A 23757-nucleotide genomic window follows, 5' to 3' on the forward strand; every position below is an offset into this window, starting at 1 on the left:
TCGCACACTTTTCCCTGTGCTCTGTCAAAACGTACACTCCTGGAAATGGAAAAAAGAACACATTGACACCGGTGTGTCAGACCCACCATACTTGCTCCGGACACTGCGAGAAGGCTGTACAAGCAATGATCACACGCACGGCACAGCGGACACACCAGGAACCGCGGTGTTGGCCGTCGAATGGCGCTAGCTGCGCAGCATTTGTGCACCGCCGCCGTCAGTGTCAGCCAGTTTGCCGTGGCATACGGAGCTCCATCGCAGTCTTTAACACTGGTAGCATGCCGCGACAGCGTGGACGTGAACCGTATGTGCAGTTGACGGACTTTGAGCGAGGGCGTATAGTGGGCATGCGGGAGGCCGGGTGGACGTACCGCCGAATTGCTCAACACGTGGGGCGTGAGGTCTCCACAGTACATCGATGTTGTCGCCAGTGGTCGGCGGAAGGTGCACGTGCCCGTCGACCTGGGACCGGACCGCAGCGACGCACGGATGCACGCCAAGACCGTAGGATCCTACGCAGTGCCGTAGGGGACCGCACCGCCACTTCCCAGCAAATTAGGGACACTGTTGCTCCTGGGGTATCGGCGAGGACCATTCGCAACCGTCTCCATGAAGCTGGGCTACGGTCCCGCATACCGTTAGGCCGTCTTCCGCTCACGCCCCAACATCGTGCAGCCCGCCTCCAGTGGTGTCGCGACAGGCGTGAATGGAGGGACGAATGGAGACGTGTCGTCTTCAGCGATGAGAGTCGCTTCTGCCTTGGTGCCAATGATGGTCGTATGCGTGTTTGGCGCCGTGCAGGTGAGCGCCACAATCAGGACTGCATACGACCGAGGCACACAGGGCCAACACCCGGCATCATGGTGTGGGGAGCGATCTCCTACACTGGCCGTACACCACTGGTGATCGTCGAGGGGACACTGAATAGTGCACGGTACATCCAAACCGTCATCGAACCCATCGTTCTACCATTCCTAGACCGGCAAGGGAACTTGCTGTTCCAACAGGACAATGCACGTCCGCATGTATCCCGTGCCACCCAACGTGCTCTAGAAGGTGTAAGTCAACTACCCTGGCCAGCAAGATCTCCGGATCTGTCCCCCATTGAGCATGTTTGGGACTGGATGAAGCGTCGTCTCACGCAGTCTGCACGTCCAGCACGAACGCTGGTCCAACTGAGGCGCCAGGTGGAAATGGCATGGCAAGCCGTTCCACAGGACTACATCCAGCATCTCTACGATCGTCTCCATGGGAGAATAGCAGCCTGTATTGCTGCGAAAGGTGGATATACACTGTACTAGTGCCGACATTGTGCATGCTCTGTTGCCTGTGTCTATGTGCCTGTGGGTCTGTCAGTGTGATCATGTGATGTATCTGACCCCAGGAATGTGTCAATAAAGTTTCCCCTTCCTGGGACAATGAATTCACGGTGTTCTTATTTCAATTTCCAGGAGTGTATGTTTTTAACTTTTTCATATTTTCCCGTGTGTAGACCGTCAAATCCTGCATATATCCAAGCAAATCTGAATATGTCCTGGAATTTTGGAGAGCGAAGTTGATTTATGTGTGAGTGCCTGAACTTTGATAATTGTCTGAAAATAAAAAATTAAACTTTTCGCTCGAAGGAAGACTTGAACCAAGGACCTCTCGTTCCATAGCTGCTCACGCTAACCACGGGACCACGGCGCTCCTTAATTCTGTCTCTCCTTGATGGAGCATATCTTACACATGGAATATTCAGTTTGTATATTTTGCTTATTTTTTCATAGTTCCATACAACTTCTTCCTGTTTTCTCGATTGATCTGTGTTCAGTTTTTCAAGGTCTATCCACTGTGGCAATTTATAACTAAATCTGAGTGGGGTGCGATGGGGAGGTTCCCTTGTGAGTACAGTTGCGAAAAGAAACTCAGCAACTGCGTAACTTATGAAACCATACACGAGCTCTAACTTTCAAAACATTCGCAGAATGACTTCCCGAAACATGGCAACTCCTGGTTCGGGTTCGCACAGCAGGGAGCGCTGAATAACGTGTCACAACCGTTCTCTCTCTCTCTCTCTCTCTCTCTCTCTCTCTCTCTCTCTCTCTCTCTGGCTAGAAATCCATGTCATTCATGTGCTCTTGCCGAATTCAAGCTGCCGAACACGACTGTAGTTTCCAGTCCCTTGCACATTTGTATTGTCTATCAAGAGGACCACGTGCCCCTACATTAAATTTCATGACAGTTATACTTTCGGCTATATTATTTTATGGTCAGCTACCTATTTCCCTGGCCACCCATTTATTAAGCTCCAAATGGAGTAATTACAGCGTGTAGCAGCAAGGGCGGAGCAACAGGACTATCTGAGTGCGAAGACAACTGTAAATGCTAGCATTCTGGTGTTAAGGTACGCGCAGGGCCTACCATCTGTAGCAATCCTGCTGGCACGCTGCCTACCGGCAAAGAGTTGACAGGCAGCTAAGCACTCAAATAACTGGATGCTGACATCAAGCAGATTTTAGAATGATCATTCATCCAGCTTTTATGGTACCGTAGTTAGGAGGAATTATAATTTAATTCCCACGCAGCCTGCTAATTTCCGACCAGATGATGGTTCAAATGGCTGTAAGCACTAAGGGACATCTAAGGTCATCAGTCCCCTAGACTTAGAACTACTTAAACCTAACTAACCTAATGACAGCACACACATCCATTCCCGAGGTAGAATTCGAACCTGCGACCGTAGCAGCAGCGCGGTTCCGGACTGAACGGCATAGAGCTGCTCGGCCACAGCGGCCGGCCAAACCAGATGAATTTTGTAATCTCCTTTGTATTTTCGGGACTAATGTCAGTTGGTAGTGTATGCCGTGTCTGCACAAATAAATGTGACGCATCTGTATTTGGTGGTGTATTTCCGTGTGCAGTGTTTGCCGTCGCTGTGAAAAGTATTAACTGGATTTGGTGACCAATGTTTTTAAAGTGTCATTTCTACCAGAGCTATTTTCTGAGGGGTGATGTTCATTAGCATCACTATTTTTGTTTGTTTCTTGTTTACTAATGGGCTAAATATTCTTCGATTTATTCTTAGAGTTTCATTTTTTGAGCAAAATACACCATTTCTATTTTCTTGTTAACAGACGGAAAGATTTTACAGTACTGGTGGCAATGGAATTCCAAATCTTGAGTTTGGTTTGTTTTGGTTTTAGGGCGCAAAACTGCTATGGTCATTAGCGCCCGGTCCGTGACTTAGGAAACAGTAAAAAACGAAAATGGAAACCAGCAGCAATGGGAACGAAATTCAAAAAATGGGGAAACTAAAAGCAGAAGGAAGGCTTAAAAATAAACTACAGAAAGGGGTTGGTTGCCCCAAAAAAAGCTTCAAATGACTGACGTCATCTCACTGGCCCTAATAAACTTGAGAACGCGATCGGCCGAGCGCGTGTCATCTGCTAAAATGGACGATATATCAGGAGACAGCTGTAGACGGGCGCGTAACGGAGTAAAATAGGGGCACTCAATTAAAAGGTGTCCTACCGTCCACAGCTGAGAGCAGTGGGGACAGAGTGGGGGAGGATCGCCGGTTAAAAGATGTCGATGGCTAAAAAGACAGTGCCCTATCCGGAGTCTAGTTAAAATTACCTCCTCCCGACGACGCGTTCGGGAGGAAGAGGTCCAAGCACAGGGAAGAGCTTTCACGTCCCGCAATTTATTATGGGGAAGTGTCGACCAATGTGCGTGCCATAAAAGAACAACACGACGACATAAAACGCTCCGTAGATCGGCGAAGGGAATCGATTGAATAACTGGCCGAAGAAGAGAGACTGCAGCCTTGGCCGCTATATCGGCCGCCTCATTTCCACAGATACCAACGTGTCCTGGGAGCCAGAGGAACGCCACCGAGACGCCCCCCAGGTGGAGCAAGCGCAGACAGTCCCGAATCCGGTGGACCAGAGGGTGGACAGGGTAGAGAGCTTTGAGACTGAGGAGAGAGCTGAGAGAGTCTGAACAGATAACATACTGTATCCGCTGATCGCGGCGGATGTAGTGGACAGCCTGGAGAACAGCGTAAAGCTCCGCAGTATAAACCGAACACTAGTCGGGAAGCCGAAAGTGATTTGGGGTGTCGCCAACAATATAGGCACTCCCTACACCTAACGATGTTTTCGAGCCGTCGGTGTAAATAAAGGTGGCGTCCGTCATTTGTGCACATAGAGCAGCAAATGCCCGACGATAAACAAGTGAAGGGGTACCATCCTTGGGAAATCGACAAAGGTCACGGAGCAGGCAGATCCGGGGACGGAGCCAAGGCGGTGCTGTACCCCAAGTTGTCAAGAAGGTTTTAGGAAAGCGGAAGGAAAGAGAATGGAGCAGTTGACGGAAGCGGACTCCCGGTGGTAGGAGGGAGGAGGGGCGGCCTGCATACCCTACATCAAAGGAGGCGTCGAAAAAAAGGTCACGGGCTGGATTAGCAGGCATGGAAGACAGATGGCTAGCATAACGACTCAGAAGGACTGCGCGCCGATTGGACAGCGGAGGTTCAGCAGTCTCAGCATAAAGGCTTTCCACAGGGCTGGTGTAAAAAGCTCCAGACACTAAACGTAATCCACGCTGGTGGATAGAGTCGAGACGCCGAAGAACAGACGGCCGAGCAGAGGAGTAGACTATGCTTCCATAGTCCAATTTCGAGCGCACTAAGGTGCGATAGAGGCGGAGAAGGACCACTCGGTCCGCTCCCCATGAGGTGCTATTCAGGACACGGAGGGTATTGAGGGATCGCAGACAGAGAGCCGAAAGATAGGAAATATGGGAGGACCAGCACAGTTTTCTGTCAAACGTAAGACCCAAGAATTTAGCGACGTCCGAAAACGGAAGGTTGACAGGTCCTAGATGTAAGGAGGATGGAAGAAACTCCTTACGTCGCAAAAAATTAACACAAACGGTCTTACTGGAAGAAAAACGGAAGCCGGTTTCAATGCTCCAAGAGTGGAGGCGATCGAGACATCCTTGAAGACGTCGTTCAAGAAGGCTGGTCCATTGAGAGCTGTAGTAGATCGCAAAATCGTCCACAAAGAGGGAGCCCGAGACATCAGGAAGGAGACAATCCATAATTGGATTTATGGCAATGGCAAACAGTACAACACTTAGCACGGAGCCCTGGGGTACCCCGTTTTCTTGGGAGAAAGTACGGGAGAGAGTAGTGTTCACCCGCACTCGAAATGTGCGCTCTGCCATAATTTCGCGAAGAAAAAGCGGCAGCCGACCTCGAAAGCCCCAAGAGAACAGTGTGCGGAGGATGCCTGTCCTCCAACAGGTATCGTATGCTCTCTCCAGATCAAAAAATATTGCTACTGTTTGGCGTTTCCGGAGAAAATTGTTCATGATATAAGTGGAGAGAGAAACAAGATGGTCAACTGCAGAACGATGCTTTCGGAAACCGCATTGGGCAGGTGTTAAAAGACTGCGGGACTCCAGCCACCAAGCTAAACGGCAATTCACCATACGCTCCAAAACCTTACATACACTACTCGTGAGAGAAATGGGGCGATAGCTAGAGGGGAGATGTTTGTCCTTTCCAGGTTTCGGAACAGGAACGACGATAGCTTCCCGCCATCGTCTGGGAAAAGTACTGTCGGTCAAAATTCGATTATAAAGGCGAAGGAGGTAACGCAGACTATGGTATGATAAATGCAGCAACATTTGGATGTGGATACCATCCGATCCTGGGGCGGAGGAGCGAGAAGAAGCGAGTGCATGTTGGAGTTCCCGCATGGAGAAAACAGTATTATAGCTTTCGCGATTTTGAGAGAAGAAAGCAAGAGGTTGCACTTCCGCTGCACGTTTCTTCGGGAGAAACGCTGGCGGGTAATTTGAAGAGCTCGAAATCCCAGCAAAATGTTGACCCAATGAGTTAGAAATTGCGACGGGGTTCACTAACTTATCACGCGCGACAGTGAGACCGGGGAGAAACTAGGCGCGCCTGATAACCGCCGAATCCGACTCCAAACTTCCGAGGAGGGAGTGAAGGTGTTAAATGAGCTAATAAAGAATTTCCAACTTGCCTTCTTGCTATCGCGGATGACGCGACGGCATCGCGCACGGAACTGCTTATAGCGGATACAGTTGGCCAAAGTAGGATGGTGGCGAAAAACGCGAAGAGCACGTCGCAGCTCACGTATTGCGTCACGGCATGCCTCGTTCCACCACGGAACTGGGTGGCGCCGGGGCAATTCGGAGGTGCGTGGTATTGAACGTTCCGCAGCTGTAAGAATAACATCTGTAATATGTGTGACCTCATCGTCGACGCTAGGAAAGTGACGGTCATCGAATGTCGCTAGAGACGAAAAAAGTGTCCAATCGGCTTGGGCAAACTTCCAGCGTCGCGGGCGCATATATGGCAGTTGAGGCTGCAGTCTAAGGACACATGGAAAGTGGTCACTCGAGTGTGTATCATCATCAAGGGCGAACCATTCGAAGCGCCGAGCTAGCGGAACAGTACCGACCGAAAGGTCCAAATGAGAGAAATTTGTCGTGGAGGCAGACAAAAATGTAGGGACCCCAGTGTTGAGGCAAACTAGATCCGCTTGGTGGAAGAAGTCTAGCAATAGTGAGCCACGCGGACAAGGATGTGGAGATCCCCAAAGCGGGTGGTGGGCATTGAAGTCCCCAACCAGCAAATAGGGGGGTGGAAGCTGACCAAGAAGATGAAGGGGATCAGCTCGTGCCATTGGTGTGGACGATGGAATGTATACAGTACAAAGAGAAAAGGTATATCCAGAAAGGGAAAGACGGACAGCGACAGCTTGGAAGGAAGTGTTTAAGGGGACTGGGTGATAATGGAGAGTATCATGGAGAAGAATCATGAGTCCTCCATGGGCTGGAGTGAGTTCAACAGAGGGGAGATCAAATTGGATGGACTGGAAATGGGGAAGAACAACGCGGTCATGGGGACGCAGCTTTGTTTCCTGAAGACAGAAGATGACCGTCGAGTAGGATCGTAAGAGGATCGACAATTCATCCCGATTGGCTCGAATGCCACGGATATTCCAGTGGATAATGGACATGGGGTGAACAGAAAAGGGAGGAATGTGACCAAGGTTGCCGTCAACTCGACTGCACAGAGCTTGCGACCGACAGCATGGAATAGCATTCAGCCGAAGGCAGAAGATCCTGATCCATAGGTTGTTCAGGAGCAGATCCTGCCACAAGGGATCGGCCGGTTGATCGGCCGCCAGCAGTGCGCCTCGGCGACACAGGAGACAGCCGAGGGCGATTTCCGCCAGGTGGTGCTGTAGATGAAACACGCCTTGGCGGGGAAGGAGATGAGCTGGGTTTCTTATTAGCCTTCTTGGAAACATGATGTTTAGATGAAGGAGGAACCGATGGTTGTGAAGTTGGGGTACGTAAAAAATCTTCACGAGTATGCTCTTTTTTCGAAGTCTTGGTGTCTGACTTTTGGGCTCGAGATTTAGCAGAACCCGATGAAGGGTGAGCCATAGAGTGGGCAGGCGAAAGTGGTGAGGTTGAACGGGCGATCTTTGCGCTGGCCGATCTGACGACCGTGGCACTAAAGGTCTGCGTGGCCGCCTCCTTTGTTGGCTGAGGAGAAGCAAGGACAGTGCTGTATTTTCCTGTCTGAGGCACGGTGGGCTGTCGACTGGCGAATAATTTTCGAGCAGCAAAGGTCGACACCTTTTCCTTCACTCTGATTTCCTGAATGAGCTTTTCGTCTTTAAAAATGGGGCAATCTCGAGAGGAAACATCGTGGTCACCCATACAGTTGATGCAACGAGGGGATGGAGGTGGACAAGCACCCTCATGGGCATCCTTGCCACATGTAACACATTTGGCCGGATTGGAACAGGACTGGCTGGTGTGATTGAACTGCTGACACCGATAGCAACGCGTAGGGTTTGGGACGTAAGGGTGAACGGAAATTATCTCATAGCCTGCTTTGATTTTGGATGGAAGTTGAACTTTGTCAAATGTCAAGAAGACAGTGGGGGTTGGAATGATGTTCGTGTCAACCCTTTTCATAACTCTATGGTCAGCCGTTACGCCCTGGTCAGACAGGTAGTGCTGAATTTCTTCGTCAGACAATCCGTCGAGGAAGCGTATATAAACGACTCCATGTGAGGAATTTAAAGTGCGGTGCGCTTCAACCCGGACAGGGAAGGTGTGGAGCAGTGAAGTACGCAGCAATATGTGTGCCTGGAGGGCACTGACTGTTTCTAACAACAAGGTGCCATTCCGTAATCTGGAACAAGACTTTACAGGACCTGCAATTGCGTCGACACCTTTCTGAATAATGAAAGGGTTGACCGTGGAGAAGTCGTGACCTTCGTCAGACCGAGAAACAACCAGGAACTGTGGCAACGATGGAAGAACTGTCTGTGGCTGAGACTCAGTGAACTTACGCTTGTGAGCAGACATAGTGGAAGGTGAGGAAACCATTGCGGAAGAATCCCCCATGACTACCGGCGTCTCCGATAGCGCGCTCCTCCCTTGTGGGGGCCCTCTCTGAGGGCACTCCCGCCTTAGGTGATTGTTCACACCTCAAGTCACACCTCCCGACAAACGGACGAAGGGACCAATCGGCACTTTCGGAAGGTATCAGCTCGGGTAATCACCCCTCCCTGGGCCTGGCCGTTACCAGGGGGTACGTACGTGTCCTACCTGTCTACCCGGGGCGGGGAATTACGCGTTACCCCGTCACCGGCTACACACGAAAATGCGTGGGTCGGCCTTCAGACACGCTCAGGGAGGAAGGAAGAGAAAGGGAAAAACAAAGAAAGGAAAGGTCTCAAACGCTGCAGCGGAGAAAAGGGTAAAGAGAAGAGGTAAGGAAAGGGAAGGACAAAGGAAGGATGAGGACATACAAGCAGAGAAGGCGAAGAATGCGTTACATTTACGAGCGTCTGTCTCCTGACATAGGCACAAACCATACGCCCAGAGGGGGAGAAAGAGAGGGAAAGAGCCAGAGGTGAGGGGAGGGTGGGCGAAGATGGGGGATAGGGAAGGATGCGGAAAAGGAAGGTATCCAGCCCAGAAAGGATGGAGCGCCACATTAGCTCGGGGTCCCGTGCTCGCTATGCACGTATCCAGAAAAGAGTTGTGGACCCCCTGGGTGGCAAATCTTGAGTATAGCCTTTCCTCTGAATTACGTAGATCTCTGTCTTCCTAGCGAAAGTGTTTCAATCCTAGGAATTCTTCACCCCTTACCTCTGCTTCCTGAATGGAGAACAATCGTAATAACTTGTCAAATTACATTCAACTAATAGTTCTGTGAAATACCGAAGATCAACTGATCTTCTGATTGCACAAATCTATTGAAATTTTCTAGAACGAAATATTAACACTTAGATTTGATGAATAATGATGCTGCAATGTGTTGCTTCGTAACAACTATCACTACTCACGTATTTCGAAGGTACATATTTGCCAAAATTGCTATAGCCGTAAATGAATTAAATGGAACTTCTGTAACTGAGAAATTGTACAGAGCAGAGTTTAAACTTAACTTAAGCAATACCAGAAGAATCTAACACCTATTTACAAAACAGCTTCAAATGTCCGATTACCATTGAGTTTGTTTGTTAAATATTTGTCATTAAGAATGTAAGCGAGAAGTTCGTTGGAATTTGCTATGTGCACTCATTCTCTAGTGCTGGATGAATATATTCTGGGTAATTTGCGCGCCGTGAGTTAACGCTGCCTTAGGACATGTCAGCAATTTCTAACAGTAATATTTGTCTTGCTGTGTTAAATTTACAACATCAGATTATACCTCTTCATAAGTCGATTATGACAGCATTTGAAATTTTTAAATTCTCTCAAAAATTATATTGATATCGAAAATGAAATTTTTGTTGTCCCTGAAAGCCGTCAGACAGACAACCAGCAACTGAGATCGTGCACTATGAACTAGGTTTGCCGTTTAGCAACATAAATGAGCAGCAATGCAATAAGCGAACATTACTCAAGTGTAACAGTCACCAGATGATTGTCAGCTACGAAGACCAGTTGACAGTAAATGAAATGGACAGTTAACATAAAATCCCAGTATCCTCAGAAGGACATTGCAGGGGTGGTTATAGCTCCACAGTATTGTTACTACTGACTTCTGGCAAAAAAAAAAAAAAAAATATTTTATTTAGGTGCTTTTCACAAGACGATAATTTCGTAAGTGAAGGAGTGATAAAATACAAAATAAATCACAGTACATATTTAGGGTCTTACAGTGAGTGGTACTGTACTTTTAAGAAATAAACATGCTGATCTGAGCTGCTTGATTAGTTGCCGATGTGTTGATTAACTTGTTATCCAGTCATAATCCATGGAAATTTAGACATAGATTTGCATATAGCATATGAGGCCGTATTTGCTCATTCGGAGTTGCGTAATATGAGTCTTGTGAGATTAAAAGTTAATCTGTTGTGAGCTTGTTCAGCCGTCATCTGATCTGTGTCTGGTACAGTTGAATTGTAATCTTTGATTAGCGTAATTATAACATTACACGTTTTCAACCATTTTTAATATTGTTAGCCAGAATTTCTGTAGTACACGAAAGTGAAAAAATTGTAATAGTAAACTACGATTTAAACTTATCTTCGCTGTAGGTACTTACCGAATGAACGTGTTCCTTCATTCCAACCCATTGCTTGTAGCTGATAGCAATGCCACTGTTGCGCCACTTGTCGTAGTTGCTTCTTTTCTCGGGGTCACAAAGGATTTCCTTAGCTTCCTGAAAGAACCAAACTATTATGAAATACTGTTTTCAGCAATTTCTTACTCTTAGCTTACTGAAACTTATTTGCTCCTGTGCCTAGAAGAGAGAACATATTGTCGAAGTATTATTGTTCTGATAATCAGTTGTGTTTGCAACATGCATTTCACTCTAAGACCTGTGCCTGCAGGGTGCTGTCAAATTGAATTTTCGTAAAAGCTGAAAATGAAATATACTGCTTGAATTTTTGGATGCAAATGTGTCGAAATTCGGAAGAGCATATTTAAATTAAGAAAACCTAAGTGTTTTAGGTATATTGATTATTAGCACCTCATCCCGAAGGCGTACTTTTTTGTGGTTCCCAATTTTAGTTGTTTTTCTTGGGATATACTGTAGCTACAGTTTTCATCTTTGCCATACTGGAGTAGAAGCTGTGACGAAACGAGCTAAGTGCAAAATTGATGCATTTTGCACATTGACTTACATATGTTTACATATACAAGCCGACTTCTAGTATTTCCTTTGTGTCTGAGTAGAAACTTGTCTGTCAGATATATTCGCTTGAAAACAAATATCCTGAATTTTCATGTGCAATTTAAATGTCTTGTCTTAACTGTGCGGCGACCACACACAACACAACACAAAGACAACTCTGAACTCGATATCCTGACATATCTTTTGTATATCTTTGGTTTTTACTCAGTCTGCTCCTCCTCCATGTTCTTGGCATGTGTAATATTCGTCTACCGGATAGAGTGATTTAGATAATTAGTTGTGATTCATTCTACTCACCGTCCGCTGTAGTACCCAAATTTCACAACTTTCTCAAAACGTGTCTATGTATATTATGATAGAGTGTAATCGAACACAGTGTCACATAAATTTACTTTTATTTTTTTAATTTCGGAGCAGTAATCTCGTCCAAAAAAAGCATTGATCCGAAATTTCAGTTTATATTTCTTTACAATGTTCAGAAGTTACAAGTTAAGGAAGTTTTACACGTGTTGTGTGTTACATTTTTCTTTGCAAATCGGATTTTGTGAGTTACAGTTACTGCAGCGTATATTTTAACTAGCGTATCGTGTTAAATGTAAGTTTTCTCTTCCAACAATACTGTATATTGTCAGCGATAATCTTACATATCCACTGTTTTAGAGTCTGATCTGTACATTTGTTAATTCCACAAAGTTTCAGTGTATCAGTAGTTTTTATTCCCGTTCGTGGTATGATAAAAATCTTTTTGTTGGGTGCTCAGCGCTTCACTTCTTTAAGAGAACTGGTATCACTCGTAGCGTAACGGATACGGAAACTGAAAGAGAACAAGCAAGTTTATTTAAAGTTATTTGTTGACACTTGTATAATATATTGCGCCAGCGACAATGCAACCCCATGTGAATTCTATCCCTGGCGCAGGACGATTTTATTGCTGTATACAAGAAGGTGGGATTCTCAGTGACTATCGTCACACAAATGGAAGCAGCTGCAGATCAGTGTTCTAGAAGTCTACTAAGAGACATGTACCAGAATACCAAAAGTACATGAAGTAATGTCTACTGTGCATATTGCCCTTTTCTGCAGGCAGTACTCAGGGTATTACATACAACCCTGAACCCAACAAATTTGAGGTGCTATTGTTGAGTTGGCGTTGATTCCTGACAGTTGCGGTAGGCTGAGCGCGGTTGATTTACGGGCCTACTCCAACCAGTGACGTAACACGATTATATAAACATTTCTCTGGCAATGTCTCGGTGTTGTCACAGCTCTATAGGCGGCTACAGTTTTTGCCTGTAACCGTGAAAGCTAACAGCACAACGGGCTGTCAGGGATCTCTTACATTGTCTCGACTGTACCTCCCACTGAAACTGAAACAAACTGAGTCCAGCGAGGATGACTTCACCTTTTGGAGAAACTGCAGTGTTCCGTGTCAAGAGGCAGCAAAAGCGAAGGATGGTGTTTAGTGACCATTTCCCTAAGGGAAAAGATACCAGTGAATGAGAATGAACTCCACGTACATTCTGTCTCTCTGCCTCAAGGGCTCATTCAGCATGTTGAAGAAGCTGGTCCAGTGGACGTTGAGGAAACACGGTGCAAGCAACTGCCGACTGGGTTCCGCGATAATAATTGGATCGTTCTACTGACTGGCTGAGGAAGTTGTGAAGACCAGTAATACTTGCGGAGTTTCGACGAAGTCTGTAGCATTGTATGTGGAACTGTTCATGCCCCCCCCCCCCCCCCTGGTCCTGTGTCGAGCGGAAGGCTTGAACCAGTTGCTGCAAAGGTTAAGTGATAAGCTAGTTCTTAGACTTGCGACTCCCACAGTACTGGGTACAAAAAGCTAGTTAAAACCCAAAGTAGATATCAGGGAGGCTCTTGGGGACAATTGAAGTGTGTATCCAAAGGACAGGCTAATGGAAAATGGAGGGTGTATTTTTTGCAGTAGATAGTCAGTGCAGGTTTAAGGCCCAGGTGACAAAAGCTGCTGCTTGGGACACCAAACAGGGGGGCGCCAGAGACGCGACAAGTGTGAGATTTCTGTACATCCTAACAACTAGCAGCCGGCTGGGGGCGCCAGCTGAGAGAGAGAGGTGCACCAGGCGTATCCAAGTGCCAGATTTGTTCACAACGTGTATCACAGTTAGTTCCGAAAACTGACAGTGAGAGAGTACAAGGGGGGGGGGGGGGGGCGCCAAAAGATAATTCGGTTGTGTGAAAAAGTTCTCAATCTGACCCTGTGGGCAGGTGATAACTTCACTGGGTTGGTAATTGAAGATGCATGCGAGATTGTTTGGGCAAAAATCAGTATTCATGGTGGGTATAAACTTATAATTAGATCTTTCTACTACCAGACTCATTCCACATGCCAACAAAAACCTTAGAGGAAATCTCAGTAAACCTCATATTTATGTTCCCCAATCACACTGTCATCATTGAAGTAGACTTTAATCATCCATCAATCAATTGGAATATAACAATTCTGTAAGTGGTTGACGTGACAAAACGTCCTGCAAAACCGTAATAAATGACTAATCTGAGTGATATCTAGATTGGAAGCCTACTCACGATGGAAAAATATTGGTTCAAATCTAACAGCAACGAAGATTACCAAGTGCAGAGGGCAGCTAAAACAAATAGGTTTGTGTTTTCGTCAATGTAGATGAACAGACAGTGTCATATCTCAATTAGGAACTTTAAATGTTTAACTCAGTACAGAAACATGCTGAAAAAATGTATCTCGGGTTTAATGGATTCGTTGACAATGCACTGGATAGAACAACTAGAACAGTTTATTCTGCCAGTAAAGTAACTAACTTCTAAGGAAACAGATTACTGCAGAACAGGTGTAAAACAGAGGATCGGCCTACAATCTAAATTTAAAGCATTTGGTTGTACATAATGAAAATGCTTGAAGCCTTAAATGACAATTATACCATAAAACTATATCTCTGACCAACTCCAAAGAACTTCATATATATAAGTTGTCAGTGTCAATGAAGTTAGTTATGGGAAGTACAGATATATATCAGAAACAGACGAACTACCAGTTGCAGTCAATTCTTCGAAAAACTACTTTAGCTATGAATTCACCCCATCCAGAAACATACAGCTTCCAGTATTATTTTTGAGAGGTGCGTAAGGGGCCTGAATATGGCGTAATGAATTTGCCAAACTGGTAGCGAAAATAACATCTCAACTGCAAGGCTGTTTGGCGATTTTCATTGTTAATCTGTTTAACTACGTGATATTATGCGAATCACAATGTGTAACTTGGCCTAGTAGGACACAAACTATGAAGGTTGTTCAGCATTTTGCTTTTCCAGCAGGCACTGTGTGTTTTTTTCACTTATTTCAGTTCCGCTGACCTAATATGGACTCAGTGACGGGCATTAGATAATGCAACGTAAGTCAAGAACGTTATTTACTTCGATATTTCAACTATACCTCAAAGCAAGCACACAAAAGAATAAGGCAAGTTGCCTGGTAAAATGTAACAAACTTCAACCAATCTGTTGCTATGCGAGACTACATTACAGAAGAAACTTTCGTAGTAAAATAATAAACTAATGTACTAGTGACAAATTTCTGATCTTTGAAATTTTCGTGGTGTCCTACATTTTAGGCACTGATGTTCTACATTTTCCTGCAATGCCTACATTTGAACATTCATGTATTCATTTAATCGAACTGGCAAGCCAATGAAAAATTGTCAGTCAGAGTCACAAGCGGGTACTAGACCCATACCAATGGACAAAATTCCCACTGATCACCTACTTGTCCTTATGGCTGTGAAAGACCGTACTGCAACGCTCACAGTGTCCACTCAAAGTCTGAGCACTAAAAAACGTTGGACCTGTTGTCAGTGGTTGTTTCTCTTAACTGTCAACATGCAAACGGTCTTACAATAGTGGAAACATCAGTCCTTGGAAGTTCATCGAAGTTAAACACTGTCAGGCTTGGCTAATACTTAGATGGGTCACCATCCAGGGCTGCCGACTGCTGTTGACAAGCAGGGTGAACTCAGCCATTGTGAAGCCAATTGAGGGGCTACTTGACACAAGTAGCGACACTGGACAGGAAAACTGACAACAAGCGAGAGAGCAGTGTGCTGAGCACATGCCCATCCGTATCCAGTGACGCCTACAGACTGAGGATGCCACGGGGTATGGTCGATACTCTTGGGCCTTGAGGACTGCTTGGATGGTGTTTTCTTTTTTTAACTATCTACAGAGGACTCAGCTCCTGCCCCACATTCATTCTCGCCAGTTTCCACTGAGTAGAAGTTACAAACGCCTTATTTCAGTAATTGATATAGCAATGCCGCCACTGGCATACAGAGTGGGCAAATCTAGTGTTTTCACAGGAGTCCCACTTCAGCCTGCCATGCTGTGATGGTCACATGTGGGTTAACACTACTGTGTCCCACAGGGATCTATACTTAGCCCATTGGTGTTCACTTTATACACAAATCACAGCCCAAACAATTATCATAATATAGTTACTTACATAGATGGTGTAACTACTATTTAGGGATAGTGATACAGAAAATCTGCTAATAAAATTCAAATTAGAAGTAAATAAAGCTATCCAATGGTTTGCTGAAATAAATTTGCACAATAATATTGGTAAAACACTGTTTAAACTGTTACGCACATTATGGAGCCAGAAAATGTTTTCTTATACTGAGACAGAACTGCTAGTTTGCCAACATGGAGAAACGTATTCGACGAGTTTTAGCGTCATGTAAAATCTGCCAGAAAGCTAAATCAGACACGACTTCACATATTCCTCCGTTACATCCCATTGTACCCGTTAAATTGAGATACATGGCCGCTGTAGACATTTTTGGTCCGATTCCCAGATCTAATACAGGTTTTTGTTACATCTTTGTCGCTGTTGAACTCACTTCGAAATTTGTTACCTTCACTCCGTTACGCAAAGCTACTGCTAAATCTGTTTCGAATGCATTTGTAAAACATTTTCTATTTCATGTAGGGCATGTATTGAAAGTAATTTCCGACAATGGACCACAGTTTCGATCTGCTATATGGACACGTATGTTACGAACAAGAAACATTTCTCCGAACCCTTGTGAAAGACTAATGAAAAATTGGTAAACTATGTAGAATATACTGCTATAAAAAATATATTGATTGGGATACACACATACTGTCATTCCAGGATGTAATTAACTCCATACCAAATGAATCTACTATGTTATCTCCGACTGTTATACTGAAAAATGTTGAACCACCTAACAAAATTAAAGAATTAGTATCCTTTCCCTACATCTCGTCGACTACGACACCATGAAATAATTGACATTGCGCTGAACAACATCAAACGTGCCGCAGAGCGCCGGAGAAGACAGCAAAAACAGGTTTGTACACGCCGTGACTTTCACATTGGACAGAAGATATTAGTACGTACACACTATTTATCCAACAGAGGAAAGAGTAGATGCAGTAAATTTGAGCTTCTATACGCAGGTCCATATAGAATTCGCAGCATTCCTCACCTCAATGTAGTACACTTCGAAACTGAGAAACAGAAAAAGTAAAGGCAATCACCATGTCTCCAATATTAAACCCTTTATTGAATGAACATACTTTATGATTTATCACACTGTAATGCCATTTTCTGATTTTTATGTGACCACTTACGTAATTATATTTATATGAACAATTACTGATTATCATATTTTTTCTTGGCAAGTGCCCGGCAAGGTAAGGTTAGCAGGTCGCTTTTCTTGTCGTTACACATCAGACCGTGCACATTTTCCATTTTTCATGTATGTATGATTGCTTTCCTGTTTTGTTTGTATGCACTATGAAATATTTAAGATATAACAAACACCAGTTGACTTCGACATTTTGCCTTATGATATCTCAACATCGTGACTTTTTTTTTGCTACTGCATTATGAGACTCTGTGTACATTTTTGCACCTGAACACTATGTTTTTGACATAATGAGTTTTCTGTCATGCTATACTGTATGCTTAATTATATCACTAGAAACAAGTTTTTATGTAATGGGTATATGATTTAAATGCAAGGTATTAGCCTTTTTCATCATTTGCAGAAAGCAATAACGTGTAAAAGAAATAAACAATCCACAGTGGATTACTATGAAATGGGAATTTGACCTTCGGAATGAACGAAAGAAAGTGGAATACCTTGTGATGAAGAGTAAATGGATCAGAATTAACAAGCATTAACAAGAATATACTATACACATCGTATGATAGCAGTCTTAACTAATATTTTCTTTCAGAATACGAGGCGATTGATGCAAGCTGTCAGACAGAACTACACATCTTAGTTTTAGTGATGAAATATGCTAGAAATAAGAAATTCTATACTATGAATAGTTGTATGAGTAAATGGTAATATGAATAATGAAGTGTCTTTTTTGAAGATGATAATGAATGATGAATAGTTATATGAAGAATATGCTAATATGAATAATGAAGTTTTTTTTGCAGGTGATGATAATGATGAAGTTTTTATATTTACTGTTAGTAGTTATTTAAGTATTTGTTGCAGTTCGTTTTGACAGTATGTCTTATGTCACATCGTATAATGACTGTTTTGGAAAGGACAGCTAGAATACATACATATTGAGTACACATTTCATTACCTGTTAATTCGAAGTTCACTACTTTTCAGCATAATATGCGATTCTTCTTTCAGCTGAATAATCCATTTTGTATTTTTTTCCAGGAGAAGCTATTCATGAAACTAATGTGCTATAAGCAGTTAGTTATTAAACCTGTTCTAGTACTTGCATTTTTTTTACCCATTTGTGTGTGTCATTCAAGAATGTGATCACATATACTCTACTTGTTCATAACCTTGCTACAGCTGACTCATGACAAATGACGTTATTTGCAGCAATAAGTCAAAAGCAAATATTTTCATGCCCCAGCAATTAATTATCGATCCCAACAGAATGCTTTGCCGACACAAAAAAAATGTATTACCAGTCCCAAATAATGCTACTATATTTATAGTACTAAATATAATGCAGATTTGTCAGATGTATTGAATCCATTACATCTATGTATTATTGAAACACAGACCTTGAGTAATACTTACAGTGTGTTACATTTTAAATATGTCCTATGTCACTTGAGTGATGAGTTCTGAGTAATACTGAATGATGTTTCGTAATAATGCATAAATGCTATGCCAATAATTTCTGTAAATAATATTTTTGTTATACTCTATAAATGCTATGCCAATAATTAACTCTCATTTTTGAATGATGACTTCTGAATAATACTGAAAATTGTTTTATAAAACTATATGAATACTTTGTAACTGGCCAATGAATGCCACTCTTTCTTATATTTTAAATTTATCTTATGTCACTTACATGCTATTATATACGAATACCAGCAGCTTGATGCTACACTCATTAACTCTTGTTTTGAAGGATGACTTCTGAACAAAGAATAAAAATGGTTTGTAACTGGCCAATGAGTGCCAATGATTACTATAATTAGATGAATTATGTAAATGTATGCCATTAATTAACTCTTGCTTTGAATGATCACTTCTGAATAATGCATAAAAATGGTTTGTAATTGGCCAATGAGTGCCAATATTTAGTGTAATCAGATGACTTATGAATAATGTTCTGTAATACTTCATACATAGTACAGAAATGTTCAGCAACTAGGCGATGAGTGCCAACAATTAGTCAAATCGGTTGATAGACTAGTGTAATTCTCAATGATGACTAGCATGAGACTTAATATCCCTCACCTTCTGACCTAATTACCAGAAATTACTGCAACATACGTTTGTCCTGTCTATCCTTATGATCATGGAGCACTATATTTGGTTTCTGCACTAATTCTACGTTGGTGAAAGACTGTGGTGTTGACACATCATGGTTCAAAATGGCTCTGAGCACTATGGGATTTAACATCTATGGTCATCAGTACCCTAGAACTGAGAATTACTTAAACCTAACTAACCTAAGGACATCACACAACACCCAGCCATCACGAGGCAGAGAAACTCCCTGACCCCACCGGGAACCGAACCCGGGAACCCAGGCGTGGGAAGCGAGAACGCTACCGCACGACCACGAGATGCGGGCGACACATCATGGTGTCCACTATCTTAAACAATGGAGATATTATGGATTCACTGTTTGGTGTACCTAATGTACTACCAAAATGATAACATTGAATATTCATACGACATTTCAGTGTCTTGGCTACACTGATTAATACTTCAGGGAAGAGAACTTCAGATTGTCTCACTTGGTGTTGTGCTTCTGTAGAAAGATATGGACTTTCAGTGCAGCTACGTGCAACCTACTGTGCTACAACCATGAAGAAATCCTTCCCTTTCCTTTCCTAGTTCTTATAAAATGGTAAAAAATATATATATACAGTGCGTGTGCACTTTATGTCATTTATTAATATGTTTTGTACTCATTGCGTATACATTTTGTCATTGCTTGATATGTTTTGTACTCAGTGCATGTGCACGATTTCATTTCATGTTCTGCACTTATATATATATATATATATATACTCTGTGACTGTAAACTTAGTTAATTAAGTAGATTTTAGAAAAATTTGTTGTTCATGGCAAGTCCAATTGACTCACCATCGCTGCCAAATGGCCAAATGGGGCATCACACCGATATCAGTGGCATCCCTTTCCCGACACGCCAACAAATTATGGCTTAAAACACATGTACATTTGTAAGGCGTCAGGCAAATTCAACACCTTCCATGAAAACCCTGACATGATAGCAAATCCGGCAGTATGTCACATAGCTCCGAATAAATCCTGTCATTAAATTAACCAAAGTAATATGATCAAATAGTGAGCAATTGGAATACCACAGACTAACACAAGAACACCTAAATGCATGTCATACCTTCCCACCATGAAACAGACGCAGTTCCGAGGGGAGGAAAGAGAACAGAATCATGTAGGCTAGGAGGCCCTACGATAAGGGACAGACACCCACGTCGCCAGCCGACCGCCAAGATCACCCCCAGCCCATGTTAAAAGATAGAACCCTCCAGAAGAACAGTACAGATCTTACGATAACACTAAAAGGACCACACCAGCTGCAAGTTTTCGCACGAGACTTTTTCGCGTCTCTGTTACGTAGCAAACATTAAAAACATTGCCCCACCACGAAAAGTATGTTTGTCAGTGGATAGATAGAATTTTTGTAGGCGGAGCTTAAGGTTAACATTGAGACCCTGATTGGTCAGTTAAAAACGCAGCCAGATAGCTTTTCTTAAACCAACTTCAGTAAATTGTAGTAAGGAGTAGTTAGAAAGAGTTGCTTCTGAGACGGCGAGGTGTGTGGAGCTGCGCCGCCCGCTGCCCCCCTAACGCTGCCTAACCACCGACAAGGTAATGAACGCACGCGATGCCGCATAAGGCTTCACTCAGAACTGCAGAAGTCTCATCTGTTACACCCCCTTTTTGCATAATACTAATGTCGATCGTCAATTAAAGCTCATGGTATTCACATTTGCTACTAGAAGTTAAAATCTGAAACACAATGATTTTTCTGTTATATAATTATTGAGAAGCCACATCAGCCACTGTAATTTACAACAAGTTACATAAGTAATTAAAGATAATTGAGAGTCACTGTAAACCGTTTTTGATAGTTTTCTCTCTTATCAAACTTAATTTAAACCTAGATTATAGATGTGATATGGCATAGGTCATCCTTCGATCCATTGTAGAACTTGGAAACCCATTCAGGGAATATTCGTTCACATTTTTGTTGAACACAGTTGGTTTTTATCATCCTGTATTAAAATATTTCCTTTTATCGATAGTGCAATTTATAAACAATGTTTTGTGAGTAGAATAAAAATTCCAATGGTAAACTTAACTGCTTTTTCGACGTTATTTTACCAGCTAACTAAAAATAGGAAAGCCTTGAACCCCTTCCACTAAATTTAGTTAGTACTAAGATTCTTTTACAGGGAGTGCAGTGGAGCTGACGCTGAAATCATTAAGTAATTGATTATGTCATCGCTAGTCTCACCGAACTCTTCTGAATTCTACATGTCGTGTGTGGTCTGGCGTCTCCTTACCAGCAACAGGTCCCAGGTTCAAACTAGTCAATTCCCTAAAAAACACGCTCAGAGCGTCGTTGTGCGAAAGTGGTAGGAAGACACGACGTAGAACAAACAGACACCATGCAGAATGTTAGACATTCACTTTACGTCCACCCGTAATTTCTGCCGTGAGCTGGACCTCAACCAACCGCGTGCCGGATGCGGCCCAGGAACCGCCGGTTGCCCATCCGTGGTCTAAATACAAAGGCCGCATTGTATTCGGTGTAGAGCGCACTTTAAGTAACGTGTAAATATCCACTGAAACTCACGACATTCGCAGATATCGATCTCGGCGTCGCAGTTTTCAGAAACTTTGATGTGTGTGCAAAAAAACTAAGTAAATCGTACGCCACGCTGGGAACCATTGAAAGAATGTGAAGGAAATTTAATTCATGCGCGAAAGAAGAGGCTTATAAAACATCTACATCTACTTGATTACGGGGCAGTTCACAACTAAATGCCTGGCAGAGGTTTCATCGAACCACCTTCAAGCTATTTCTTCACCATTCCACTCCCTAACAGCGCGCGGGAGAAACGAGCACTCAAATTTTTCCGTGCGAGCTCTGATTTAACTTTGATCATTTTTCTCCCTATGCAGATGGACGCCAACAAAATATTTTCACATCCTGAGGACAAAGTTAGCGATTGAAATTGCATTAGAAGATCCTAGCGGAAGGAAAATCGCCTTTGCTTAAACGATTGCCATCCCATTTCAGGTATCATATCCTTGACACACTGTCCCCTATTTCGCGATAATACAGAACGAGCTGCCCTCCTTTCAGATCTGCCCTTCTTTGAACTTTTTCGATGTCCTTCGTGAGTTCTATTTGGTGCGTGTCCCCACACCGCATAGCAGTACTCCAGAAGAAGGCGAGCAAGCACAGTGTAAGCAGTCTCTCTAGCAACCTGTTGCATTTTGTACGTATTCTACCAACAAATGATAGTGTTTGGTTTGCTTCCCCAAAAACAAATGTTCAAATGTGTGTGAAATCTTATGGGACCTAACTGCTAAGGTTATCAGTCCCTAAGCTTACACACTACTTAACCTAAATTATCCTAAGGACAAACACACACACCCATGCCCGAGGGAGGACTCGAACCTCCACGAGGACCACCCACCCCCCAAAACATTTTGTGATCGTTCCAATTTACGTTATTCGTAATTGTAATCCTTGCCGCGCGGGATTAGCCGAGCGGTTTGAGGCGCTGCAGTCATGGACTATGCGGTTGGTCCCGGCGGAGGTTCGAGTCCTCCCTCGGGCATGGGTGTGTGTGCGTTTGTCCTTAGGATAATTTAGGTTAAGTAGTGCGTAAGCTTAGGGACTGATGACCTTAGCAGTGAAGTCCCATAAGATTTCACACACATTTGAATATTTGAATTGTAATCCTTAAGTGTTTGGTTGAATTTATAGCATTCAGATTTGTGTGCTTTATCCTGTAACCGAAATGTAGCGGATTCCTTTAAGTACTCATGTGGAGGACTTTGCGGTTTTTATTCTTTAGAGACAACTGTCACTTTTCGCATCAGATAAATTGTCTAAATCGTTCTGCAGTTTGTTTTTCTCATCTGATGACTTTATAACAGCATCATCTGCAAACAATCTAAGAGGGCCGCTCAGAGTGTCTCCTAAATCGTTTATGTAAATCACGAACAGCAGGGACCTACGAGGTGTGGCTAGAAAAAAAACCGGACTAGTACAGGTGAAACAATAAAACGAATGCAATAAGGCTGAAAGTCGCGTGGCCTGTCACGTGACTCTCGCTCCGCCTACTGCTCGAGTTTCGTCTGCCTCCTGCACTCAGTCTGCCCGTGGCGTCTGTTTTAAGTAGTTGACGTTTTGTCTGTGCGTCGGAAAATGTTGAGTGTACAGAAAGAACAGCGTGTTAACATCAAATTTTGTTTCAAACTAGGAAAATCTGCAAGTGAAACGTTTGTAATGTTACAACAAGTGTAGGGCGATGATTGTTTATCGCGAACACAAGTGTTTGAGTGGTTTAAACGATTTAAAGATCGGTAAACTTGTTCGACACTTTCCTTGTCAACTCCTGTTAACTCAGACACTGCTCTGATTGTTAAACGGCGATCTTGTCGAACAAGTTTACCGATTTTTTCAATGTTTGCATCAGTTTTTGCTGACAATGGTCTGCCAGGGCGAGTGTCATCACTGGTGTCTTCGCGGCCATCTTTAAATCGTTTAAACCACTCAAATACTTGTGTTCGCGATAAACAATCATCGCCGTACACTTGTTGTAACATTACAAACGTTTCACTTGCAGATTTTCCTAGTTTGAAACAAAATTTGATGTTAACACGCTGTTCTTTCTGTACACTCAACATTTTCCGACGCACAGACAAAACGTCAACTACTTAAAACAGACGCCACGGGCAGACTGAGTGCAGGAGGCAGATGAAACTCGAGCAGTAGGCGGAGCGAGAGTCA

At 43.5% G+C, this 23757-nt stretch overlaps 1 protein-coding gene across 1 annotated transcript in view; it reads right to left on the reverse strand.

Moving 5' to 3' along the window:
- The window catches only part of LOC126234770 (J domain-containing protein), a 95046-nt gene that overhangs the window by 17637 nt on the left and 53652 nt on the right, over positions 1-23757 (reverse strand). Inside the window, exon 3 of the mRNA XM_049943520.1 lies at positions 10604-10720. Within this exon, the coding sequence (XP_049799477.1) occupies positions 10604-10720 (117 nt within the window). The remainder of the gene's footprint in view (positions 1-10603; positions 10721-23757) is intronic.

This window comes from Schistocerca nitens, chromosome 2 (assembly GCF_023898315.1).
Source record: "Schistocerca nitens isolate TAMUIC-IGC-003100 chromosome 2, iqSchNite1.1, whole genome shotgun sequence".
NCBI lineage: Eukaryota > Metazoa > Arthropoda > Insecta > Orthoptera > Acrididae > Schistocerca > Schistocerca nitens.